We start from the raw sequence: 20957 nt of genomic DNA on the forward strand, positions 1-20957 counted from the left end.
CAAAATACCTAAAATGAGAATACTTTTAAAATATATCTAAGTAAAGCCCTGCAATGTGTCTATAGCGCGAACAAAAATAAAATCAGAAATGGACTTTCACTGTCAAAGCTCGTGCTTGTAGGACAAGAGATGACACCATGTCTAGGATTAGTGATTACCCTCGTTCCGCTGGCCTTGATCCATGCACGGCTGTTCCAAGCACCAGTAGTCTATTTCCGCGTGAAAACTACAGCTAGCCAAATGAAAGAAAAATGAAAAGGATTCAGAGCAGCTTACACCGATCAGCCAAAACATTAAAACCATCGACAGGTAAGTAAATAAAATTATATCATTACAATGGCACCTGTCAAGGGGTGGGATATATTAGGCAGCAAGTGAAGTCAGTTCTTGGATTTGATGTATTGGAAGCAGGAAAAATGGGCAAGTGTAAGGATCTGAGCGACTTTGAGAAGGGCCAAATTTTGGACGACTGGGTCAGAGCATCGCCACAACGGCAGGTCTTGTGGGGTGATCCCGGTATGCAGTGGTCATTACCTACCATAAGTGGTCCAAGGAAGGACAACCAGTGAACCAGCGACAGTGTCATTGGCACCCAAGGCTCATTGATGCATGTGGGGAGAGAAGGCTAGCCTGTCTGGTCCGACCCCATAGAAGAGCTACTGTAGCTCAAATTGTTGAAAAAGTTAACGCTGGCTATGATAAGACAGGTATCAGAACACACAGTGCATCACAGCTTGCCGCGTATATGGGGCCACGTAGCTGCAGACCAGTCAGTGTCCATGACGACCCCTGTCCACTGCCGAAAGTGCCTACAATGGTGAAGCGAGCATCAGAACTGGACCATGGAACAATGGAAGAAGGTGGGCCAGTCTGATAAATCACATTTTCTTTAACATCATGTGGCCAGCCGGGTGCATGTGCATCGTTTACCTGAGAAAGAGATGGCACCAGAGTGCGCTATAGGAAAAAGGCAAACGGGCAGGGTTCTGCTGGGAAACCTTGGGTCCTGGCATTCATGTGGATGCTACTTTGACATGTACCACCTCCCTAAACACTGTTGCAGACGAGGTACACCCCTTCATGGCAATGGTACTCCCTGATGGCAGTGGCCTCAGGTGGTTTTAATGTTTTGGCTGACAGGTGTATGTGGGTGAAAGAGGGGCGACACGCCGCAGATGACTCCGCCACAGGAAAGCAGAAAAAGAAGACAAGTCTGTCATCAAAGCAGATTGTTTTCTTAGTCTGACAAGTATATATACTCCAATACAATATACTGTAGTTTATTCATTATGTTGACAGCACATTGTGCTAATGCCTTTTGGGATTATTTTCTATTAAATATTTAAGTTTATAAATGTTTTGTCACGCCTGGCTGAGTGGCACTATCCATGTTACTGAAAGCGGGGTTTGATTTTGGCATGTTAAATTAGCATTTAACCTTTTGTTTTATCATGTATGATCGCATTCCCTATGTGTCCACATGGGGAAAGGACAAGGAATGAGTGAAAATATTGCGCTACTTGAATTAAATAAAAAAAATGATTAAAATATTCATGCAAATGTAGTGGTTCAGTTCAACTTCTGAAATGGTTTTTTATTAAAAGTACACAATTATTCTATAAATGTTACTTTAACAGCTGCAAGAAATAGCCTAACAGGCTTCACAATCTATACAGGCCCACTGTGGTTTGTGATTTATTTCCGTGGATGAAAACGTTTCAGAAACACCCTGCCCCCCCTCTGACTTGTTCACAAATCACACCGCGCACATCACAAAGTACTGAGACTAACCTGGCATATTTTTAACCTTTAGATGGTCTTTAACCTGCAGATATCAGCTAACTCACTAAAATGGGGTAGGGTGGCTTCCATGTTGTAGAGTACTCGGAAAGACGCACAAAGCCCCATGCCACAATGTCTGAAAGAGCCTTTAAATAACCCAACTAATTTTGAAATAGCTGACATTTGCATCATAATATGGTTACTTAACTAGGATCTTCTTTGACAGTGATAAACCAACAATCTGTTTGAATGTCTTATTCTGAATATTACCTTAATCAGGCCAATGTTGGAATTTTGGTATAAAAGAAGTCGGTAACTTTTGAGAAAAGATTCAGCGGGTGCATCATCAACTTTATCAACTGTAGGTTTGCTCTAAACCTGAAAAACCTGCACAAACATCTGAGCAAATAACATGAGATTTGTTTCACAGAGCTGTATGGTGTGACAAGTAGATGCTTCCTTCCTGTTTTTTTCCAGAGTGGAAGTGAACACGTGGTCAGAGCTCAACCATCTCTGCAGACATCCATGAGTTTGTGGATGTCCTTTATCATTCTCTCAAAAAAAAACCAAAAAAAACAAACAACATGAAGGTCAAAGATTTTTCTCAACCATTCATACAGAAACATCAACAAAAATTCCTCGAAAAAAGTCTAGCATTTACAAAACTAAAAAGTATGAAACACACTGACAGTCCAAACCATCTCCAACCCATAGTCTCTCTGAGTCCCCTGTCCAGTGCACCGACACTAGATCTATTTCTTGGCATAGGTAATTTTCATGGCGCAAGTTGCTGTGATTCGGAAGCCTTGTAGTGCATCTTTGGCCACGCCTGCCTGTGCGTCGCTCTCAAACTCCACGAAGGCGATATCGTGCTTTCCGGGGACCAGTCGCACCTCTTTGAAACCAGGGAATCTGTAAAGGACAAAAAAGGGACAGACAATGTAAAACATCTTCCTTTTCAGTACGGCAGCCAATTAAATTATGTTTTACTCAATTTAAATGAAGTTTCAGGTTCTCAAAATTAAATGCCATCTGATCACAGAAGGTTGAATCAGTTCATCTGAACACAACGTTTATTGAGAGAAACGTTTCATCACTCATCTAAGTGATCTCTTCAGTCTAAACTGACTGCAGGTATCCCCACCCTTATAAACAATACAGCGACATAACAACCGAAACCAACTATTGGTTTCATATGCAAACTGCCGTGACCACTAACTAGAGTTACAATGGCCATGTTTACTATTCAGAGGATTGCAGAAGGGTTGCAATCACAGCATTGTAAGATGGTGACAGATGTCGCTTAGCCCCCCCCCCCCCCCCCCCGGTTCAGGGATGGTCATTCCCTGCTCACATTTATGGCCTCTTTGACTCCCCATTCAAACCAGCATTCCTCCCCATCAAGGATGTGCACATCCTCATCCTTAAAAGAGTGGCCACTGGCCTGTAGATGGGTGTAGACTGTGGAGTCCTGACCCGACGTGTTAGCTCTTTTGTGTTGTGCCATCCTCTTGGCCATCGTCTGTTTAGTTTCCCTGATGTACAAGTCAGTAATCCTCCTGGCACTTAACAGTGTACACTATATTTACCTGTTTGTGCCGGAGGACCCAATCCTTGGGGTGGACCAATTTCTGGTGCAGCGTGTTTAGAAAGAAAGAAAGAGACTTTATTTTGTCATTGCATTCTTACAATGGTAAGAAATGCTGGCCCTGAGATGTCCTGGTGGCGCGTCCAGGGTGTCTCCCCACCTGCCGCCCAATGACTGCTGGGATAGGCTCCAGCGTCCCCGCGGCCCTTGGAGCAGGATGGGCGGTTTGGATAATCGATGGATTCTTACAGTGAATTGTATTCTTACAATGAATTTGTTCTCTGCATTTAACCCATCCTATTGTATAGCAGCAGTGAGCAGCTGCAGCACCCAGGGACCAACTCCAGTTCTTGTTCCCATTGCCTTGGTCAGGGGCACAGACAGGAATATTAACCCTAACATGCATGTCTTTTTGATGGTGGGAGGAAACTGGAGCACCTGGAGGAAACCCACACAGACACGAGGAGAACATGCAAACTCCACACAGAAAGGATCTGGTATGGCCTGGGGTTTGAACCCAGGACCTTCTTGCTGTGAGGCAACAATGTTAACCACTGAGCCTCAATGCCACCCACCATGTTTTGGGGTTTGAAAGCAACTGAGATGCGGTATTTGGAAAATATGCATCTCAACTTTTCCAACACTCCCGCCACATATGGAATCACCACTGGTTTACGCTTAGGCAGCTGTTGTCCTTCTCTTCTCTTCGATTGGCCGGTGCACTATTTGGGCATCTTCCTGGCTTTTGACAAATGCCCAGTTAGGATAACCACCCTAACCAGGGCCTGTTTAATGTGGGATTTCTCCCCTTCCCCAGCTGCTGTGTCGGTGGGGAAGTTGTCAGCTCGGTGGTACAGCATCCTGATGACTCATAGTTTGTGCTCCAGTGGATGAGTCAAAGCTTTAGTACTGATCAGTATGTGTTGGTTTACGGTAAACATCAACAATCAAATACCATCTGACTCAGTGTCTGAGACCTATGCAGAAAAAATGAAAATACACTGCAGTATGTTACCAAGGGCTCTACTTTCTGGGTCATAGTGCAGCTGAAGGCACTAGTTCATGGTGCAAGTCAATCTAAGGTGTGGTCAATACTTTTTTGATAATTTCAGGACATGTTGCGTTCGCAGTAATTGGGCACAATGGAGGCGCAGTTGTAAAAGAGCTGGATTAGAAGGAATAAATATCAGCAGGAGTGGTGGGGGCCATCATTAATTACGGCCGATCAAATCAGCTCCTCTCATTCCCTTTAAAAACAGCGTACTCCGTCATGGTGAACTGCTATTTTCGTAATGGACGGCGAAAGTCCAGACCGGCTAAGGCAGAATCTCCCAGGAGGAAACTGATGTCCTTGTTCGAGACGTGCAGTGTCACCATGTACGCATACAACAGACATTAACACCAATTCCAATGTGACATGAGACAACACGCAAACATGATTAATTGACAGGCTACCATTTAACATGTCTTCGTTCTCAGCAGTCTTTCTTTCCTGCGCATTCTATGAACACAGCAGGAAATAGTAAATAGTTGTGATCACGGATCAATTAGCCTAGGCAATAAGTTCGTTCTTTCAGGTTTAATGAGGTTAATTGAAATATTGATATAACCGTCACCATGTTGTTTTCAATGCGTAATGACGAACATCAACTGTTTTATGTTGGAAGACAATGATACACATGCACATACTTTGTTTTGGTTTAGGATACTATTAATTAGTTAAATTATTCACGAAATAAGACAACATAGCATATACAAAAGTGGAGTGTGTGATTTTGGATAAGTCTATGCTTAGTGCACCTTCGCCTAAAGCCTGGAAACTATCCCACAATGCCTGCATCTGCACTAAGATATGGTCTGACCAAAGGAAGACACAGGCGTACTATTTGGTTTTATTTGACACCCAACTAGCACTGCACCACCTGATTTTGACTGACACACCCTCTACTACACCCCCACGCCCATTTTGGCACAAACAATGACATGGCGAGCCTGAAAATGAGCCCAGGCTAGAGAAAAACCACTTTGCACCCAACGAAATTGTCACCATTTCTGCGTTACCACTACCGCCGGCCTTGCACCATCCGGAAACTAGAGCCCTTAGTCAATTCTAGATTTGACCCCTGCAATGCTATTTTCCTAGCTGTAAAAAAATTCATTTTGCATGATGGCATCTAACATTAACGCCAACCCCTCCTCCAATTTCTCAGTCCTGAGGATCTCACACAGGTAAAATTAACTCTTAAAAGCTTCATGGAATTATTTATCTAATTTGCGCTCTTCTCGCTAAAAGCAGGGACAAGTTTTTCCAAATGATAATCGCACTGGGCGATGATTACAAGTACCACTACTGGCCAATATTGGCTTTGTAATACTACAATCTTCCATAAACGCTTATAGATGTTTGTCCACAAAAAAGTGAAAGATTGTTAAGTCTGCTTCACACCGACATAAACTGGTTAGGACTTGTATGAACTTTTTGTTAACTTTGGATAATTCTGCCCTGTGAAAAATTGAAGTAATAATAATGTAACGATGCTTTGGATTCTGGTTTGGCATTTATATTGGACTTGTTTATGGGGTCCCAGTTAGGTATTAACATAGCAGCTGGGCTGGTTGGTACTCAATTTTAAACCCGCAGTGCGGAAGTTTTGTCTCCCCCTTCTGGCAGTGAGAGTAATTACTTCTCTTTGTTTCAGCGCTCTCCAACAAGGAAAAGCGACGCCAGTGGATATCAGTGTTTGTCCTTTCTGTCGATCCCTTCCTTTATTCTTTTTTTTTTTATTACTTGAATCCTTCCACTGAACACCGAGTTTCTTTTTTCTCTGGTGCACCAGAAACCTTTCTTGGATGCTACTTAGGTTTTTCCGCCATAGCATCCAAGCCCGGAAGCTTTCTGGCAGCAAGCCCTGAAGGCAAGCCAATAAGAGGCATAAGAACGCATTCGTCACACAGAAGCGCATCTCTGTCTGGTTGACATAAAACGCATCACTTCCAGTGTGCTAGCAGGCGAATGTTGCTCCAGACACCAGATTTAAAACCCCGGTATACTGTGAAATACTGAGAATTACCTGGTGGTGATCGGCTAAATCATTGAGTGAACTCATTTGGCAAGGACTTGAATGTCACAGACATTCATTTATATGTAAAAGTCCCGCATTCTAGCTTTAATACATGGCCGCCTACATCCCATCAGGATAGTGAACTCCACCTTTGCCAATTCATGCCTGTCCTGTGACCTGAAGGGTTCTATGTGAAAATGGCCTGAAAGACACTGGTCACTTATTTTACTTCTTGGTTTGTAATTTAAGCAGCTTAAGTCTTCACTCACTGGTTGAACAGCATGGACAGCATCATCTCATTGGTCTCCTCTGGGAGGTTGCTAAGGAACAGGATGTAATTGGGGGGATTGTCTGGCACCTGAGAACACAACAAACATCCTTGTTTTTTACTCAGATAAAACATTTATCAGTATTTTAAGGCAGGATTATTAAATTGTGGCCATTAAAAAAATCTAGACATTAATAGCATAGTCATGGAAGCATTAAAAAGGAATAAAATATGCAAGATATTATTGTATCCTTGTGGGAAACCGATCTGCACGACTGTAAGCAGACCCAACACAATACAACAATGCAGACTGTAAAGCCCTTCAAGACTACCTTGTGATTTTGGGCTATACAATAAACTTGACTTCACCTACAAGAATTTAAAGAATCCAAACAGAAAAATTTAATCAAATATAACTACTTTACTAACTATACCTAGTATAGTGTGATCCATGATAATTTTCAAAACTACTATTACATAAAAGTAAGTTTGTAAATTTAAGTCACTGAGCTTGACATCCTTAAGGCCTTAGAGAAACCGTTTTCTTAGAAAGCCTCTTATTCCTTTAGTTCTATTGCTGACACAACTCACCAATACATGGAGCCTTTTCATATGCCGTCATGGCAGCGGTTATCTTAAAAGTCACATATCAGTTACTACCCCCTTTACATAATTGGCTACTATACTGCCAATTTTTGCATTTAGTAAAATCAACAAACTAACTAAAAACACAAAGAATGGGCCCCTGGGACTACTAAAAGATAGGAGCACAGACTACTCAGGCCACAAAGCAGAACATAATCATTATCAGTTTCAGTAAATTATTCAATAAGAAGAAATACATTCCCTAACCAGGTGGTTTCAGTCATGCTTACCTGAACTGCTGGAATATGAGGTTGTGCGTTTGATCCCTGTGAGAAAGAGGACAAAAGATAAGCAATGATTTGTGATATTGGGCTATACAAATAAAATAGACTTGACCAAAAAATGGATTCAGTGACATTTTTAAACTGAGATATCCACTCTGAGTGGCAATAGAAAGCTTAAATTCTGCCATATGTACACTTCTCTAAAAACACAATCAAAAATATTGTAAAGGCTTTAAGTGTATAATTTCTGTTTCCCTGCAGCATAATGACTAGTGAACATCAGCAGGGTTGCAGAGTGGTATTGAATGAAAAAACTCATGCTCCCTCCACTCCCTGGATCTCAAAGTTCAAAACCACAAGAGCCTTATCGGCTTCGTGTTACTATTGGTGTTTGGAGGCCTGCTTGAGGTGGCACCATGCTGCATATCTGTTTTGATTTGTAGTCGTCATTCACATCATTGAACAATAGAGACAGCATTCAGGTCAAAATGTCACACTGTATCTCTGAACATCACAATGAAAATTATTTGAGGCTTGTGGCTGTGTCAAACCAGCACTTTTTTTTTCTTAAACCAGCAACAGCTTGCTTGTGATTATTAATTCTTGCTTTTTGGCCTCTGTATACAATACCTTGCATCCCTGAATTCTGTTTACTTGCAACCTTAAGATTTTTAGAGATTTCAAATATTTAGAAAATGTTATACTCTTGTTTTTTTCTACTTTAAAATTTCATGTTTGTCATTGTATTTTTTTAATGTTGAGCATCCCTCCAAATATTTTGGTATGTGCAGTGTGCTGGAATGGCTGCATTTAAATGCACAGGAAAATCCCATCAGGATTCAGCATACTCACAAATCTCATCTATGAGACGGCACATGTAAACATGGTTCTATCATAAAAATATCATGTCTTACTAAATGAAGTGATTTATTGAAGTGACTCCGTATAATTGCATATAATGAAGTGATTCCACACTGCTTCCGGTGTGGGAAGATGGTGGCGCGAATCCACGTTTGCAGCGGCCTCACCCAGTGCTGGTGTGTGAAGATGGCAGCATGAATTCACATTTGCGGCGGCCTCACCCAGTACTGTCCATACAGTGTCTTTGTCCATGTCTGCGTTTAAGTTTTGTCTTCGTTTGATGGCTGGGAGAGCTGGCGCCGGATCAGCTGAGAGAGCTTGGTCTGCTGCATCTTGTGGGCCCAGCTGCGATCGAGGAGGTAACACCGAGGGCACTCTGACAGGACGCGGAACTGGTGCAGGCTAAGCTAACTGCTAGCCCATGCAGACCGGTAGTTCCAATAACACCGAGGGCAGTCTGGTGCCAGCCTCGCCTGGCGTTGACTGTGGTGCTTTTGGTGTTGTCGTGTGGAGTGCGGGGCGGTGTGTCGAGGGTGTCTGGCTGGGAGAGCTGGTGTAGGATCGGCTGGGGGAGCCTGGTCTGCTGCGTCCAGTGGGCCCAAGGACCACCGCCCTGCCTGGAGCTGCACCCAAGGAGGAAGCACCGAGGGCGGTCTGACAGGACACGGAAGCCGGGTAGGCTAAGTTAACGGCTAGCCCATGCAGACCGGCAGTTCCGACTGTCATCCTGGCTGGCGTTCGTTCCCTTAGACAGTGATTTTTTTTAAAAAATTTTTTTTAGTTTGGATATACTATGTGCTGGTTTAGATATATTTGTTAGTTAGTAAGTATGTTCTTGAAGTTCTTGCAGTTTTTGGATATGTGTTTGTCTTTGTGTTGCACTGCTGTGGGCTTCTAGGAAACAATATTTCGTTTCATTTCATGTATGAAATGAAATAACAAATAAAGGATTCCTGATTTCCACAACAAAGTCTACCACATTTGACATGTTCTGTGATATGGCTTCTATGATGCAAATAACTACTGCTGCTGTTTAAAATTCAGCTGCAACACTTCTTGACTTTTTAGTCTGTTTGGGTCAGTCTACAAAGCTGTAATTGGACAGAGCAGTTTTTGGATGGGCCAGCCTTTCTGTATACACTCCCAATAGGTTTAATAAAATAAAATCTACACATGGCATTGATAACTTTCTGAAGCACCACTCACTTGTGCAGGTTTCTTGGCAACGTTGGCCAATGCCTCTTGAGCCGCCTTCTTCTTCTTCTCCTTTTTCTTGTCCTTGTCGCCATAAGTGCCTTTCATTTTTGAAATGACCTCGGAGTCTGTCTTCGCATACTGAATCCGCTACCAGGAGGAAAGAGAAGATTCAAACCCAACAGTTTGGTGCCATGTCATCCAGGTAAAAGTAATGTGTCTCAACTTGCTCAGGCCATTCAGCACAGGTATAGACAATTTCCACTGTATACAGTACTAACTACCAATGAAGGGAATTACTACACATTAGAAAAGGGCAGATAACGGAGACCTACAGACTTGAAAACAGAGAGAAATAAAAATGAGTTAAGATCTAAGTGCCAATCCAAAACCAAGTGTTGATCTATTCTAGACACTTAAAGAACAAACGGATAGGTACAGCTCTGGATAAGCTTTTTGCTTTCTTCTAGACGGGCAGAGATAATGGATTGTCTTGAGAATATAAAGGGGACAAAGGAAAGGTGGCAACTAACAGCTAACGCAGCGACATTTGTTGATGAGGCTAGCTAGTAGTAATGCGAATTGAGGGTGAAAGTCATGGAACCCTTTGAATCAGGGTCACAATGGGAAACGCTTGAGGCGTGTTGAGGTGAAACTAGGCTACATGGTATTTCAATTTAAATGAATCTCAATGAGATTAGGTCTGGCCTCTCTTAATGAAAGTCATTACGAAAAGGCCAGCCCATCCTAAAAGTGCACTTAGTAGTCCCAGTTTTGGAGACTGGCCAAAGGACGCTACATACTTACTGCAAATTTTGCTTTATTGAGTCTGAACTGCAAAGCTCCCAGATGGTCTCTTGATTTCTCAATAGTATATTAGAAAGCTCAATTTTTAAAGAAATCAACAATTGTTATTCCAATTGCAGGTTTCAATCGATTGTTATCTTACTGTGTATTACACAAATCTATATAAGTGTCAAGACAAGATCACCAATAATAATCTTCCCATATGGAGATTTAACACGCGTGTTTCTGGGGCTCTGTGATAGAAAAACAAAACAAAACTGGAGAGCCGTACAGCAGAAAGTACAGTTCAGGAGTCTTAAGAGCAAAAGAACCCCCTTTCTATCATAAAAGTGTATATGATACTTTGTCAGATTACTTGTGACTAGGGGTGTCACGATATACTGGTATTGATGATAACCGTGATATTTTAAAAATGAAATACTGATATGCTAATAATACACAAATAATATCATGTAAATAATCCAGCGCCTCTTAAATCATTTCTGTTTCTTTCTGTTCTCACTTTGTCTCCCTCCTCTGTGACGCCATGACACAGTAACTATCTAGTGTGGCGATCAGGGCTCAAAATTAACTTTTTTCCTCAGTGTCCCACAACTGTCCCGAATTCTACTTTGTATTGTCCCGGACATAACTATCAGTGTCCCAAATTTTAATTCTTGTCGTCGCCCCCCAATTATGCAGAATACATATAATTTGATCCTTTTTTGTCACTTAATCATCACACCATGGACTCTGGTCCACCATATAAGTTTAAAATACTTATTCTTTTATTAAACATATGAATATTAGTTTCGGGAGTTTCGGGAGTCGGTAGTCGTTTCGGTCGGCAGTATTGGGGCTTGCATCAGGGGGCTGTTTATTCAACCACCTCAGCATTTCTTTCTTCTTCTTCTTTTAACTGTCGTTGATGATGGTCTATCGCTCTGGCTCTATGAATGTTGCATTGGCGCGAGTCAGGCAGCAGCCACTGGCAGAGTGGATGACGTAGAATGCATTCTATGATTTGCACGAACAGGCAATTGACTGCCCTATCGTGAGGTGCCGCAAGAACGTAAGCCTTCTGTAGTTTCGCCGTTCACACGTTTTTATTAAATTATTCAAACGACAAAGTAACGTCTAGATACTCATAATTAATGACTTTGCAAATAACACCTATTTCGAAGTTTACTTTGACATTTTTTTTCACTGTCCCGAAATTGTCCCAGACAAAATATATTTGTGTCCCAGTAGGATTTTTTATGGTCCCCGGGACATCGGGACATCATTAATTTCAAGCCCTGGTGGCGATACCCCAAATTATGTTGTTACAAAAAATAAGAAATAGGTTTCTGGCTATCATTCTGTTTTTATTCACCTCCAGAGACCCACCAGTCCTGTCAACCAGTGATATGGCTCTGCTCTACACGCTTTTGGAAAGACCAGCCCCTTACGTTCCTTTATGATGAGTTGCACAAAATAGTATGGCGACTGACACCAGCAAGTAAAGAGCAGGAAGAAGTTAGACCTCCACTTTGTCAGCCTACCCAGGCCTTTGCGCCTTGTTAAGTCCACATCTGTTATATAGTCGCATGTGTCCCCATGAAAAATCATCTCCTCTCATCATCACAAGGAATCCATCGAGGATTCGATAGCTAAACAACTTTGGAGACTCGCCAATGGCTGAGTAATCACTCAGCATACTAACAGTGAATCAGCGAACGCCAGGTGACCATATGTCTATTTTGCCATTTTTCCTCTTGACTAAAGCTTTGGAGGGTTTGTGGATTTTTGTTTGTGAGTTAACCAAACTGAACTGTTGTTGGGAATACTTCCTTGTTTTGAGTTTTGTTTGTTGGACAACCAGGAAAACCCAAAGGTGAGTATTTTTGTTGCGTGATCTGAATTGAACTGATAGTGATAACTGGGAAATCACACACACACACACACACACACAAACACACACACACACACACACACACACACATTTATATATATAATATAATCCAGTGAGTCAAGTAAATTATTTTTTGAATTTTTGAATGTAGGCACCTCTCCCTTCCCGATTGGACGTTGTGCATGTGATGTGCATGACAAGGCAGTTAATATGTTCTTTCCTGTGTAACTTTATTGACAGCTGATGATTGTTTATGGCATGAAACAGGCTTGTACTGTCTCATAAAGAATTTACTTGACTCATTGGATTATTTTGCTCCTTATTTGTTGAGCACTTTCCCTACCGTTGAGTGTTTCTTTTAACAAAGTTTATATATATATATATAAATCCAGTGATTGCATACAAGATTAATGGTATTTGCCTATTGGCATGATTTATTTATAATTACAAAATAGATGCTTGTATCTATGTCTGCAACTGCCGGCCAATTCATTCCTGTTATTCAATGTGTGAATAACAGGAATGAACTGGCCAGCAGTTGCAGACATTGATATCCATCTATCCTTTATCCAAACCGCTTATCCTAAGCACCTATTTTGTAATTATAAATAAATCATGCCAATAGGCAAATACCATTAACCTTGTATGCAACCTAACCCCCCCACCCCCACCCCTACTGGACCGTTAGTGATCACGTATTTTTGAATTTCTGAATGTAAGCACCTCTCCCTTCCCCATTGGACATTGTGTATGTGATGTGCATGATGAGGCAGTTAATGATATGCTCCTTACCATGTAACTTTATTGACAGCTGATGATTGCTTATGACATGAAACAGGCTTGTATTGTCTCATAAAGAATTTACTTGAATCACTGGATTATTTTGCTCCTTATTTGTTGAGGACTTTTCCTACCGTTGAGTGTTTCTTTTAACAAAGTTTTAAAATATACACACACACACACACACAGTGATGAAATATTTCTCTAAAACGTTGTGTCCGCATGAAATGATTCAACTTTCTGTGATAAATCTGTTCGCGGTTAAAAAAAACAACAGGGGTCGTGTATACTGAATGCATCCTGTATCCTTTGTGGGGGGGGTTTGACATTGACTCAGACTGGTTTAAACTTGGTCAAACCGCTACACTAGCTAGCTACTACCACAGCATGTGGCTACTAATGCCGCGTAAATTATGTAAATGACACGCGCAAATTATGACATGTTCAGTGGACATTAAATCACAGTGTCCCCTCCTCCCTGCAAGTGATTTTGTTTCAGTTGACACTTTATTGACAGGAAATGTTGGGCCTTGTGGATCTTTACTTTATCAGTTCATCTGGTTGCCTTTTCAATATCCATAAAGTGTAACTGCTCTTTTTGTACGCTTTTGTACAGTTATGGTTACGGACTCTCTCTCCACCACCCTACACTCGTGTTTTAAATGTAATTCACACAAAAGACAAATTCAAAGATGACTTTGATTAAAAAAAAATCAAATTTTCTATAAATATCACGATAATATAATTATCGTGAATTCTTTTGGCCATGATTAACGTGTAGTGAAAATCTAATATCGTGACAGCCCTACATGTGACCAACGGCAGAAGGGGGGGAGCCTACCATGGGTTTGTTGTAGAAAGGGAAGCCTTGAAGTTGTCGTAGTGCATTAGTTGCAGCAGCTAGCTCTTTGAACACAACAAATGCCTGCCCCCTCATCTTGGTGGTTTTCATGGCGATGATTTCGACGACTTGACCAAACTGAGAGAACAGGGCATAGAGCGAACGCTTCAGTTCTGGAGGGGATTGAATAAAAAACAAATACACATGAATAAAGTCAGGAAGCAAACTTTGAGAACATGTTCATTACCATAATCTTTTACTCAATCTAAAGTGCTCACTAATATGTTTATATGTTGCTTTTATTGATGTTGTGGCAATATAACCTCTATGTGAGCAAACTACAAAGTCAAAATCCTTTGAGATGCTATCTGATAAAAGCTTCTATGTGCAAACTCACCTAACCAATAAAACTGATCTTCAACTCACAAATGTTACACTATAAGCCAACAAACAGTTTAGGTAATCACCTATTGCAACTTTTTACTACTTTTCTTAGTTGATAGCAACAAAGGAAACAAATAAGCTAACAACGGGCAGTGTTGTCATAAGCCAATTTGAAAGAAAAAAGGGGAAAAAAGTTAATTTGCATGATTTTCCAGCACAATTCATGTATTGATTTGAGCCTCATGATAAACCACATCACATTGGCTTGGTCAAACCCAAGTAAAATGAATGCCGATGCTTACCTTCTTTCTTGATTTTGTCGTTTAAGTTGTTTATGTATATGGTGTGGTTTGGGCGGATATCCATTATGAAATCTGGGAAAACAAACAATGGAACATGACTTTTTAATCTGCTAACATAAATTGTTTACATCATATTTTTTAGGAAGACAAACCGATTTTTTAGTATAACTCATGGTTCACCATCTCATCTAGGTGTCAGTGAGAGACAACATCACCAGCATGGCAACATACAAAACTTTTTGTGAAATTATCAAGTTATCCAAGATAGCGCTAAAAGAACACAACATATGAATGCATGGACAAAAAAAACCCAAAACATTAAAAATGTTGACCAATTGTGCCATTTCCCACACTCAAATCTATGACTACTACTTTCTGCTGCTTCTGTTAGGGGTCGCCACAGCGGATCATCCATTTCCATCTCTTCCTGTTCTCTGCATCTTCCTGTCACGCCAGCCAGCTGCATGTCCTCCCTCACCACATCCATAAACCTCCTCTTTAGCCATCCTCTTCCCTGGCAGCTCCATATTCAGCATCCTCCCCCCAACATACCCAGCATCTCTCCTCCACACGTGTCCAAACCATCTCAATTTCGCCTCTCTTGCTTTGTCTCCAAACAGTTAAACCTGAGCTGTCCCTTTAATATACTTTGTTCCTAATCCCTTCCTTCTTTGTCACTCCTAATGAACATCTTATTATCTTCAACTCTGCCACCTCCAGCTCTGCCTCTTTTTTTTCGGTCAGTGCCACTGTCTCCAAACCATACAACATAGCTGGTCTCACTACCAGCTTGTAAACCTTCCTTTTCAATCTTGCCAGTACCCTTCTGTCGCAAATCACTCCTGACACTCTTCTCCACCCACTACACCCTGCCTGCACTCTCTTCTTCACCTCTCTTCTGCACTCCCTGTTACTTTGAAAAGTTGACCCCAAGTATTTAAACTCATACGCCTTCATCACCTCTACTCCTTGCATCCTCACCATTCCGCTGGACTCCCTCTCATTTACACATATGTATTCCATCTTGCTCCTACTGACTTTTCATTCCTCTTCTCTCCAGTGCATACCTCCACCTCTCCAGGCTCTCCTCAACGTGCACCCTACTCTTGCTATTTCCCATACCCAAATGAATATCATTATAAACCTGTAAATTGTATTGTATTGGGAATAAATTAATCCATAAGATGAAGTTTTTATATTAACAATAATAATACATTTTATTCGTGGGCACCTTTCAAATCACTCTAGGACACCTTACAGAACAGTTAAAAAACAAGCAGCACTGTATCAAACAGCATACAATCAAAACAAAGCAGGGTAGACAATAAAAATACAACAGATAAGTATAAAATCATCATCTGCAAAAAACTCAGTGAAGCGTGGATCATACTGAACATGCTAGTTTGAAAAGGTGCGTTTTGAGATGGGATTTTAAGGCTGAAAGAGAGTCAATGTTGCGAATTTCTTGTGGGAGAGAGTTCCATAGGCAGGCGGGGGGGGGGGGGGCAAAATGACAAGGCTCTAGACTCCATGGTAGTCAACATTTATGCTTTATTAATTTAGGCTAAAGCTGACCTAAACGATCTTCATTTGACATATGGAAGCTAATTTTGTCACACCACAGATATGAAAGAAAAAAAAACACTGTTTAAAATATTTGTCTATCTTCGACTGTTGTCTGTTTAATGGATTTTAGTTGCATACCGGTTTTATCCAATCAATGCTCAACAGTACTTGAACTTCACACAGGAAATTTGTTCTTTTGGTGTTAAATATCGGTATGTCGAGTGAAAGGTTTCACTGTTTCAAAAACAACATCAAGTTTGGTCGCTTAAGTTCAATATCTGGCTGCGTTCATTCATACCATTAGCCAAGCTAAAGTTAGCTGCTAGCAGCACGACTCATACCTACAAAAAGTTGCCTTAGGATTTAATTAAGTTAGCTTCAGAATACTACACACTACTCATTCACATTATCTATGCGACATTAAGTGGAACTATAATTGGTGAAATAAAATAAAATTAACAGCAAAACTGGACAGAGATAACGACTCACCTACTACTCACACACTTGCCTTAGAACAGGATGTGTGGGATCCCTTGTTCCGGTTCGCGCTCGAAGAAAAACCCTCTGTTGCCACCTACAGTTCCGGAGCCTATCATTAACGGATTAGTTAAGAAAATGGGTTTTCACATTCGGAACACAATCCGCAAAATTTGCCTTGCCAATTAACACTGACATCTCGTGTCAGACCCGTCTTTGATATTGGCAAGGCCCGACAATCGTGTTCATCGTCGTCATAGGGAATTTGATTATTAGCCATAATGTATTAACCGTACGAAATAGACTTACGATGAGCTTCAGAGTTGTGAAACGATTGTATATGCTCATATAGAAGCCACAAGTCTGTCTGATCTCTATTTAGTTTTTAAGAAATTGTGTTTCGTTCCCGAATTCTTGAAGCACTACACTACTCACAATCCTAAAGCGAGTTCACTAAGCAGAGATGTTGCTGTTACCATGGAGATGTAAACCAATCCGAAATCGACAAATGACCCGCTCCACCTTTTTTTTCTTTGTCAGACACGATGTGGGGTTTTTTTTTTTAGAGATGATGAGGAGACAAATCACAATACACACAAGAAAGCGTCAAAGACAAAATGCACACGATTGGAAAGTTGAGTGAAACCGGTTGAACGCAAGGGGAAAGTGATTGCTGCATGATTCGCAATGCGTTATGGGATGAGAAGTTCATCGCGTAAAGTACACAGTCCTGTAACTTCGTCTTTTTTTCAAATATGTCTTGCTCTCAGTCAGTTGTCATAATCGCGTAGCTGGTTAGGTTGGTTCAAGGCTTAATAATCATAGGGATTTTCTAAAGTTGTTTACAGGGGACATGACTGGTATATTTACTTCCGGTCTGAAATCCGGGCCGCTGAAAAAGTGGGCGGCGTTTATTTTTTTCACTGTCATGATAAACTAGTTAGTTAGCGAGTTAGCTGGTTAATAGGCTATTCTTGTCAGTGGACATGGACACAGACCCGTCACTATTTGGTGGCGGCACCATGAGATAGGACAATAGAGACGAGCTACGTCGCAAACCTCTGATAGTTTACCATTATAGTAGGCTTTTTTCCCCTGACCAGTCGTAACGAGTTTATCGCCCTAACGTGCAGGTTGTGTGGGACTTTAACGTCTGTGTTTAATCGCGTCGTTGTTCATCGTCATCTATGGTACCGGGTTTTTGCTGCTGTTTAGCCATATTGCAATAATAAAGCCTGCTCGTTTCAAGACCAAGTGGATACAGTCGGCGGCACGGACCAAACCGGGATGTGCAATGGCATCAGTGCGGGTGGCTGTCAGGGTCAGGCCTATGAACCGCAGGTAATGAGAGAAAGAAAAAAAATGGTAACATTAACTGTAAAATTGCAGGGTTTTCCAAAATGTTACAGATGAAAGAGAGGGAGGGAAAAAAAACGCGCCAGCAATGACAATGCGAACTACCTGAGCAACGTGTCACCCCCCCTAGTTTGGTAGGTGCAATAAATACAGTTACATGACTGAACCCATGTAATGGCAAACCCAGTTTTGGAAGATGATTATATGTTGAAGAAATATTTTGTGGTTCTCTTAAAATGGTGGCCTGTAATCTCACTTCTGGGTTTGAGATTTAGTTTGTAGATTAATCAGCCAATAAAACTGCACGTCAAGTTTGGCACATTGAAGGTCTTGGTTTACCCTGTACCTGCCAAACAGTCTCATAACCAAACTAGAGAACTATTCACCATCTGTGCAACAGGGGTATTTTGCTCAGTTTTATGTTCCTTCATCCATTGAATAGAATTAAGAACTTGGGAAATGTGAGGAACATCTACAAAACAGGCCAGTTCAAGAAAATCCTTTCCCACACTTTCCAAACTGTAGACATAACCTGATCCCCCGGGCAGTTGTTCATTATCTGAAATTAGGCTTGGTGTGGAACCGGCTTTCTGTCATAGAAAGGAGACTGACGGGGAAAAGTATATAATTAAAGAACATTTTGCAGTAAGTGTCTTTAGTAGGAGATAGCACAACCTGATAAACGTTGACGTTCATGTTTTTATTATGTGGGATTTATTCGGCATTATGCAATGATGTTAAATAAAAAGCCATTAACTTACAAACCAAAGGGTGTATGTATACCTTTGGTTTACAAGTTGAATACCCTGAGCAAAGGCATGTTGTACCAAATCTGGTTGTATCATTTCTTCATCAAAATTATTTCCTTTACAGTAGCAAGGAAACACTTTAGATGTAGGTTAAGGAATTGTTCAACAACTGTCAGGCATATCAGTTGTTCTAGGAAAACATGGAAAATGTAATTTTTTTCCCCCTGAAAATTGAGAAGGGAATCGGTAAGCTGATGGACCTGCAAAAAAACATAACCTTGCAGCTCATTCCTTAAATCTGCAGATGTGTATTCCTTGGAGATTTCCCCTGGATCCTGCTGTACTAATGGCCCTGACCAAATTCACCCACTGATATATTCAATCGTCTGAATCCACGGAAGTGGATGAATTATGATCTGCTCTACGATTACACATTCAGAATTACTTTGCAGTTGGGATAGGTATTTTTCAAAGATTAGGTCTATTTATATTTTTGAATCGCTTTTTAAACCCAATTTGTATAGAACATTTCCTACATAAAATGCAATGGAAATTGCTTTCCATGCTAACAAGTTGAAAGTGAAATATAAGGCAGGCAAATACAGTGTGTCAATGTTTAGGTTGAATACAGTTCCTGGTTAGAATAAGGGCCAAGTGCATGTAAATACCCATGTATGTGAGTACGCTTATTTGCAGTTTATAAATGTGGACTGATTTGCTATATACAGGGAGAAGGACTTGACTGCAAAGCGTATCATCGAGATGGAGGGGACCAAAACCACCATTACCAACTTGAAGGTATATATATATATTTTTTTTTTACCTGAATGGAAAGTTACAGACCACACATGCTACAGAACTGTCTTAACATGTAATTCTGTAACCATTTGGCTGTTTTGCTGCAATGTTGTAGCCTTGTTTCAAGGTTTTTTTTCGTCCTGATTTCAAAAGATCTCTGATGGCATAACCGGGGACTCGATGAGGGAAAAAGCAAAGACGTTCACATATGACTTCTCCTACGACTCCACGGACTGCAAGAGCACCACCTTTGTCTCTCAGGAAAAGGTAAACAAGACGCTGACTGGCCTGGTTAAATAATTTTGTTTGTGTGTATGTGTTATTTATTTATTTTAAATTTCTAAATGAGATTAAATGCTAACCAACTATCATCATTCGGGGGGGGGGGGTCATTTTGGATTGTAAGGGGGGGTGGGATTCCTGGCCAGTCAGTAGAGGAGAAACCCAGTTCTGCTGCTCGTCAACACAGCTTGTTCCTGATAGTCTGGGTGTGTACTCAAGTTTCTGACGTGACTTTACGTCAATGCGAAATTTTACCATTAAAGTTGTTTGTATTATGTTACATGTTTTTACAACATTGATACAGGGCTGCTACTAAATAGTAAGATATGGACGTCTGTGCCAACTGTTTTGCAAACTTTGGCATCTAAGTCTGTGCCGACCCGCCATGCCTACCAGCTAAATTTACTGGCCTTCATGTTTCTTCCTCAGTTGTGGATGTAATCAAGCTAATTCTCATCTCATCTTATGTCCAGGTTTTCAAAGACTTGGGCTCTGATGTCCTCAAGGCTGCGTTTGAAGGCTACAATGCCTGCATCTTTGCATATGGTCAGACTGGTTCAGGGAAGTCCTACACTATGATGGGCAATCCAGTAAGACTAAAACTCATTCCCATTTGAAGAGTTTACATTTACTCCACAGTTCTTTGGCAGACACTCATATCGTCACCTTCGTAAAATAATGGCCTAAGTCATATTTTCAGGTTTTTCAAAAAACAGAATAAACTGACAAATTTTGTTTCAGTTTCAGTTTATTCTGTTCTTTGTTTTTTTTTTTTAAACTTGAAAATATGACTTAGGCCATTATTTTAAGAAGGTGACGAGAATAAACTGAAACTGAAACAAAATTTGTCAGTTTATTCTGTTTTTTGAAAAACTTGAAAATATGACTTAGGCCATTATTTTAAGAGGGTGACGATATGCAGAGCAACTTACTGTGGCCATGTTGCCATCCAAGCGTGAATTTGTAGTGAAGTTTAGAAAAGTCAGAAAAATTAAAATATAAATAGTGTTTCAATTGGATGCTTTTAAGTGATTTAACAATCTTCCTATGCGCAGGATTATGTCATCAAAAAACTAAGAACAGTTAACACGAATTACTTACCATTGTAGATAAATTTG

At 40.8% G+C, this 20957-nt stretch overlaps 2 protein-coding genes across 2 annotated transcripts in view; one reads left to right on the forward strand and one right to left on the reverse strand.

Annotated features, from left to right (window-relative positions):
• Positions 1-1584: 1584 nt before the first annotated feature.
• On the reverse strand, positions 1585-16686 carry snrpb2 (small nuclear ribonucleoprotein polypeptide B2). The gene is made up of 7 exons (XM_056280621.1): positions 16667-16686; positions 14612-14683; positions 13926-14098; positions 9637-9774; positions 7576-7611; positions 6702-6790; positions 1585-2694 (listed from the first exon to the last, which is right to left on the reverse strand). Exons 2-7 carry the CDS (start codon positions 14673-14675, stop codon positions 2535-2537), a joined length of 660 nt encoding a protein of 219 aa, XP_056136596.1. The 5' UTR covers positions 14676-14683; positions 16667-16686; the 3' UTR covers positions 1585-2534.
• A 935-nt stretch (positions 16687-17621) lies between these two features.
• kif16ba (kinesin family member 16Ba) overlaps positions 17622-20957 on the forward strand; it is a 59238-nt gene continuing 55902 nt past the window's right edge. The window contains exons 1-4 of the mRNA XM_056280053.1: positions 17622-17995; positions 19488-19557; positions 19711-19824; positions 20313-20429. Of these exons, the coding sequence (XP_056136028.1) occupies positions 17949-17995; positions 19488-19557; positions 19711-19824; positions 20313-20429 (348 nt within the window). The 5' untranslated portion in view covers positions 17622-17948. The remainder of the gene's footprint in view (positions 17996-19487; positions 19558-19710; positions 19825-20312; positions 20430-20957) is intronic.

This window comes from Lampris incognitus, chromosome 5, assembly GCF_029633865.1.
Source record: "Lampris incognitus isolate fLamInc1 chromosome 5, fLamInc1.hap2, whole genome shotgun sequence".
Taxonomy (NCBI): Eukaryota; Metazoa; Chordata; class Actinopteri; order Lampriformes; family Lampridae; genus Lampris; species Lampris incognitus.

Bases quoted from the DNA above. Each gene is read 5' to 3' on its own strand.
- snrpb2 (XM_056280621.1), bottom strand. From the start codon at position 14,675: ATGGATATCCGCCCAAACCACACCATATACATAAACAACTTAAACGAC. The intron at 6,791-7,575 runs GTAAGCATGACT...TTGTGTTCTCAG, and splicing joins CTCATATTCCAGCAGTTCAG to GTGCCAGACAATCCCCCCAA. The intron at 2,695-6,701 runs GTGAGTGAAGAC...TGTCCTTTACAG, and splicing joins CTGTCCATGCTGTTCAACCA to ATTCCCTGGTTTCAAAGAGG.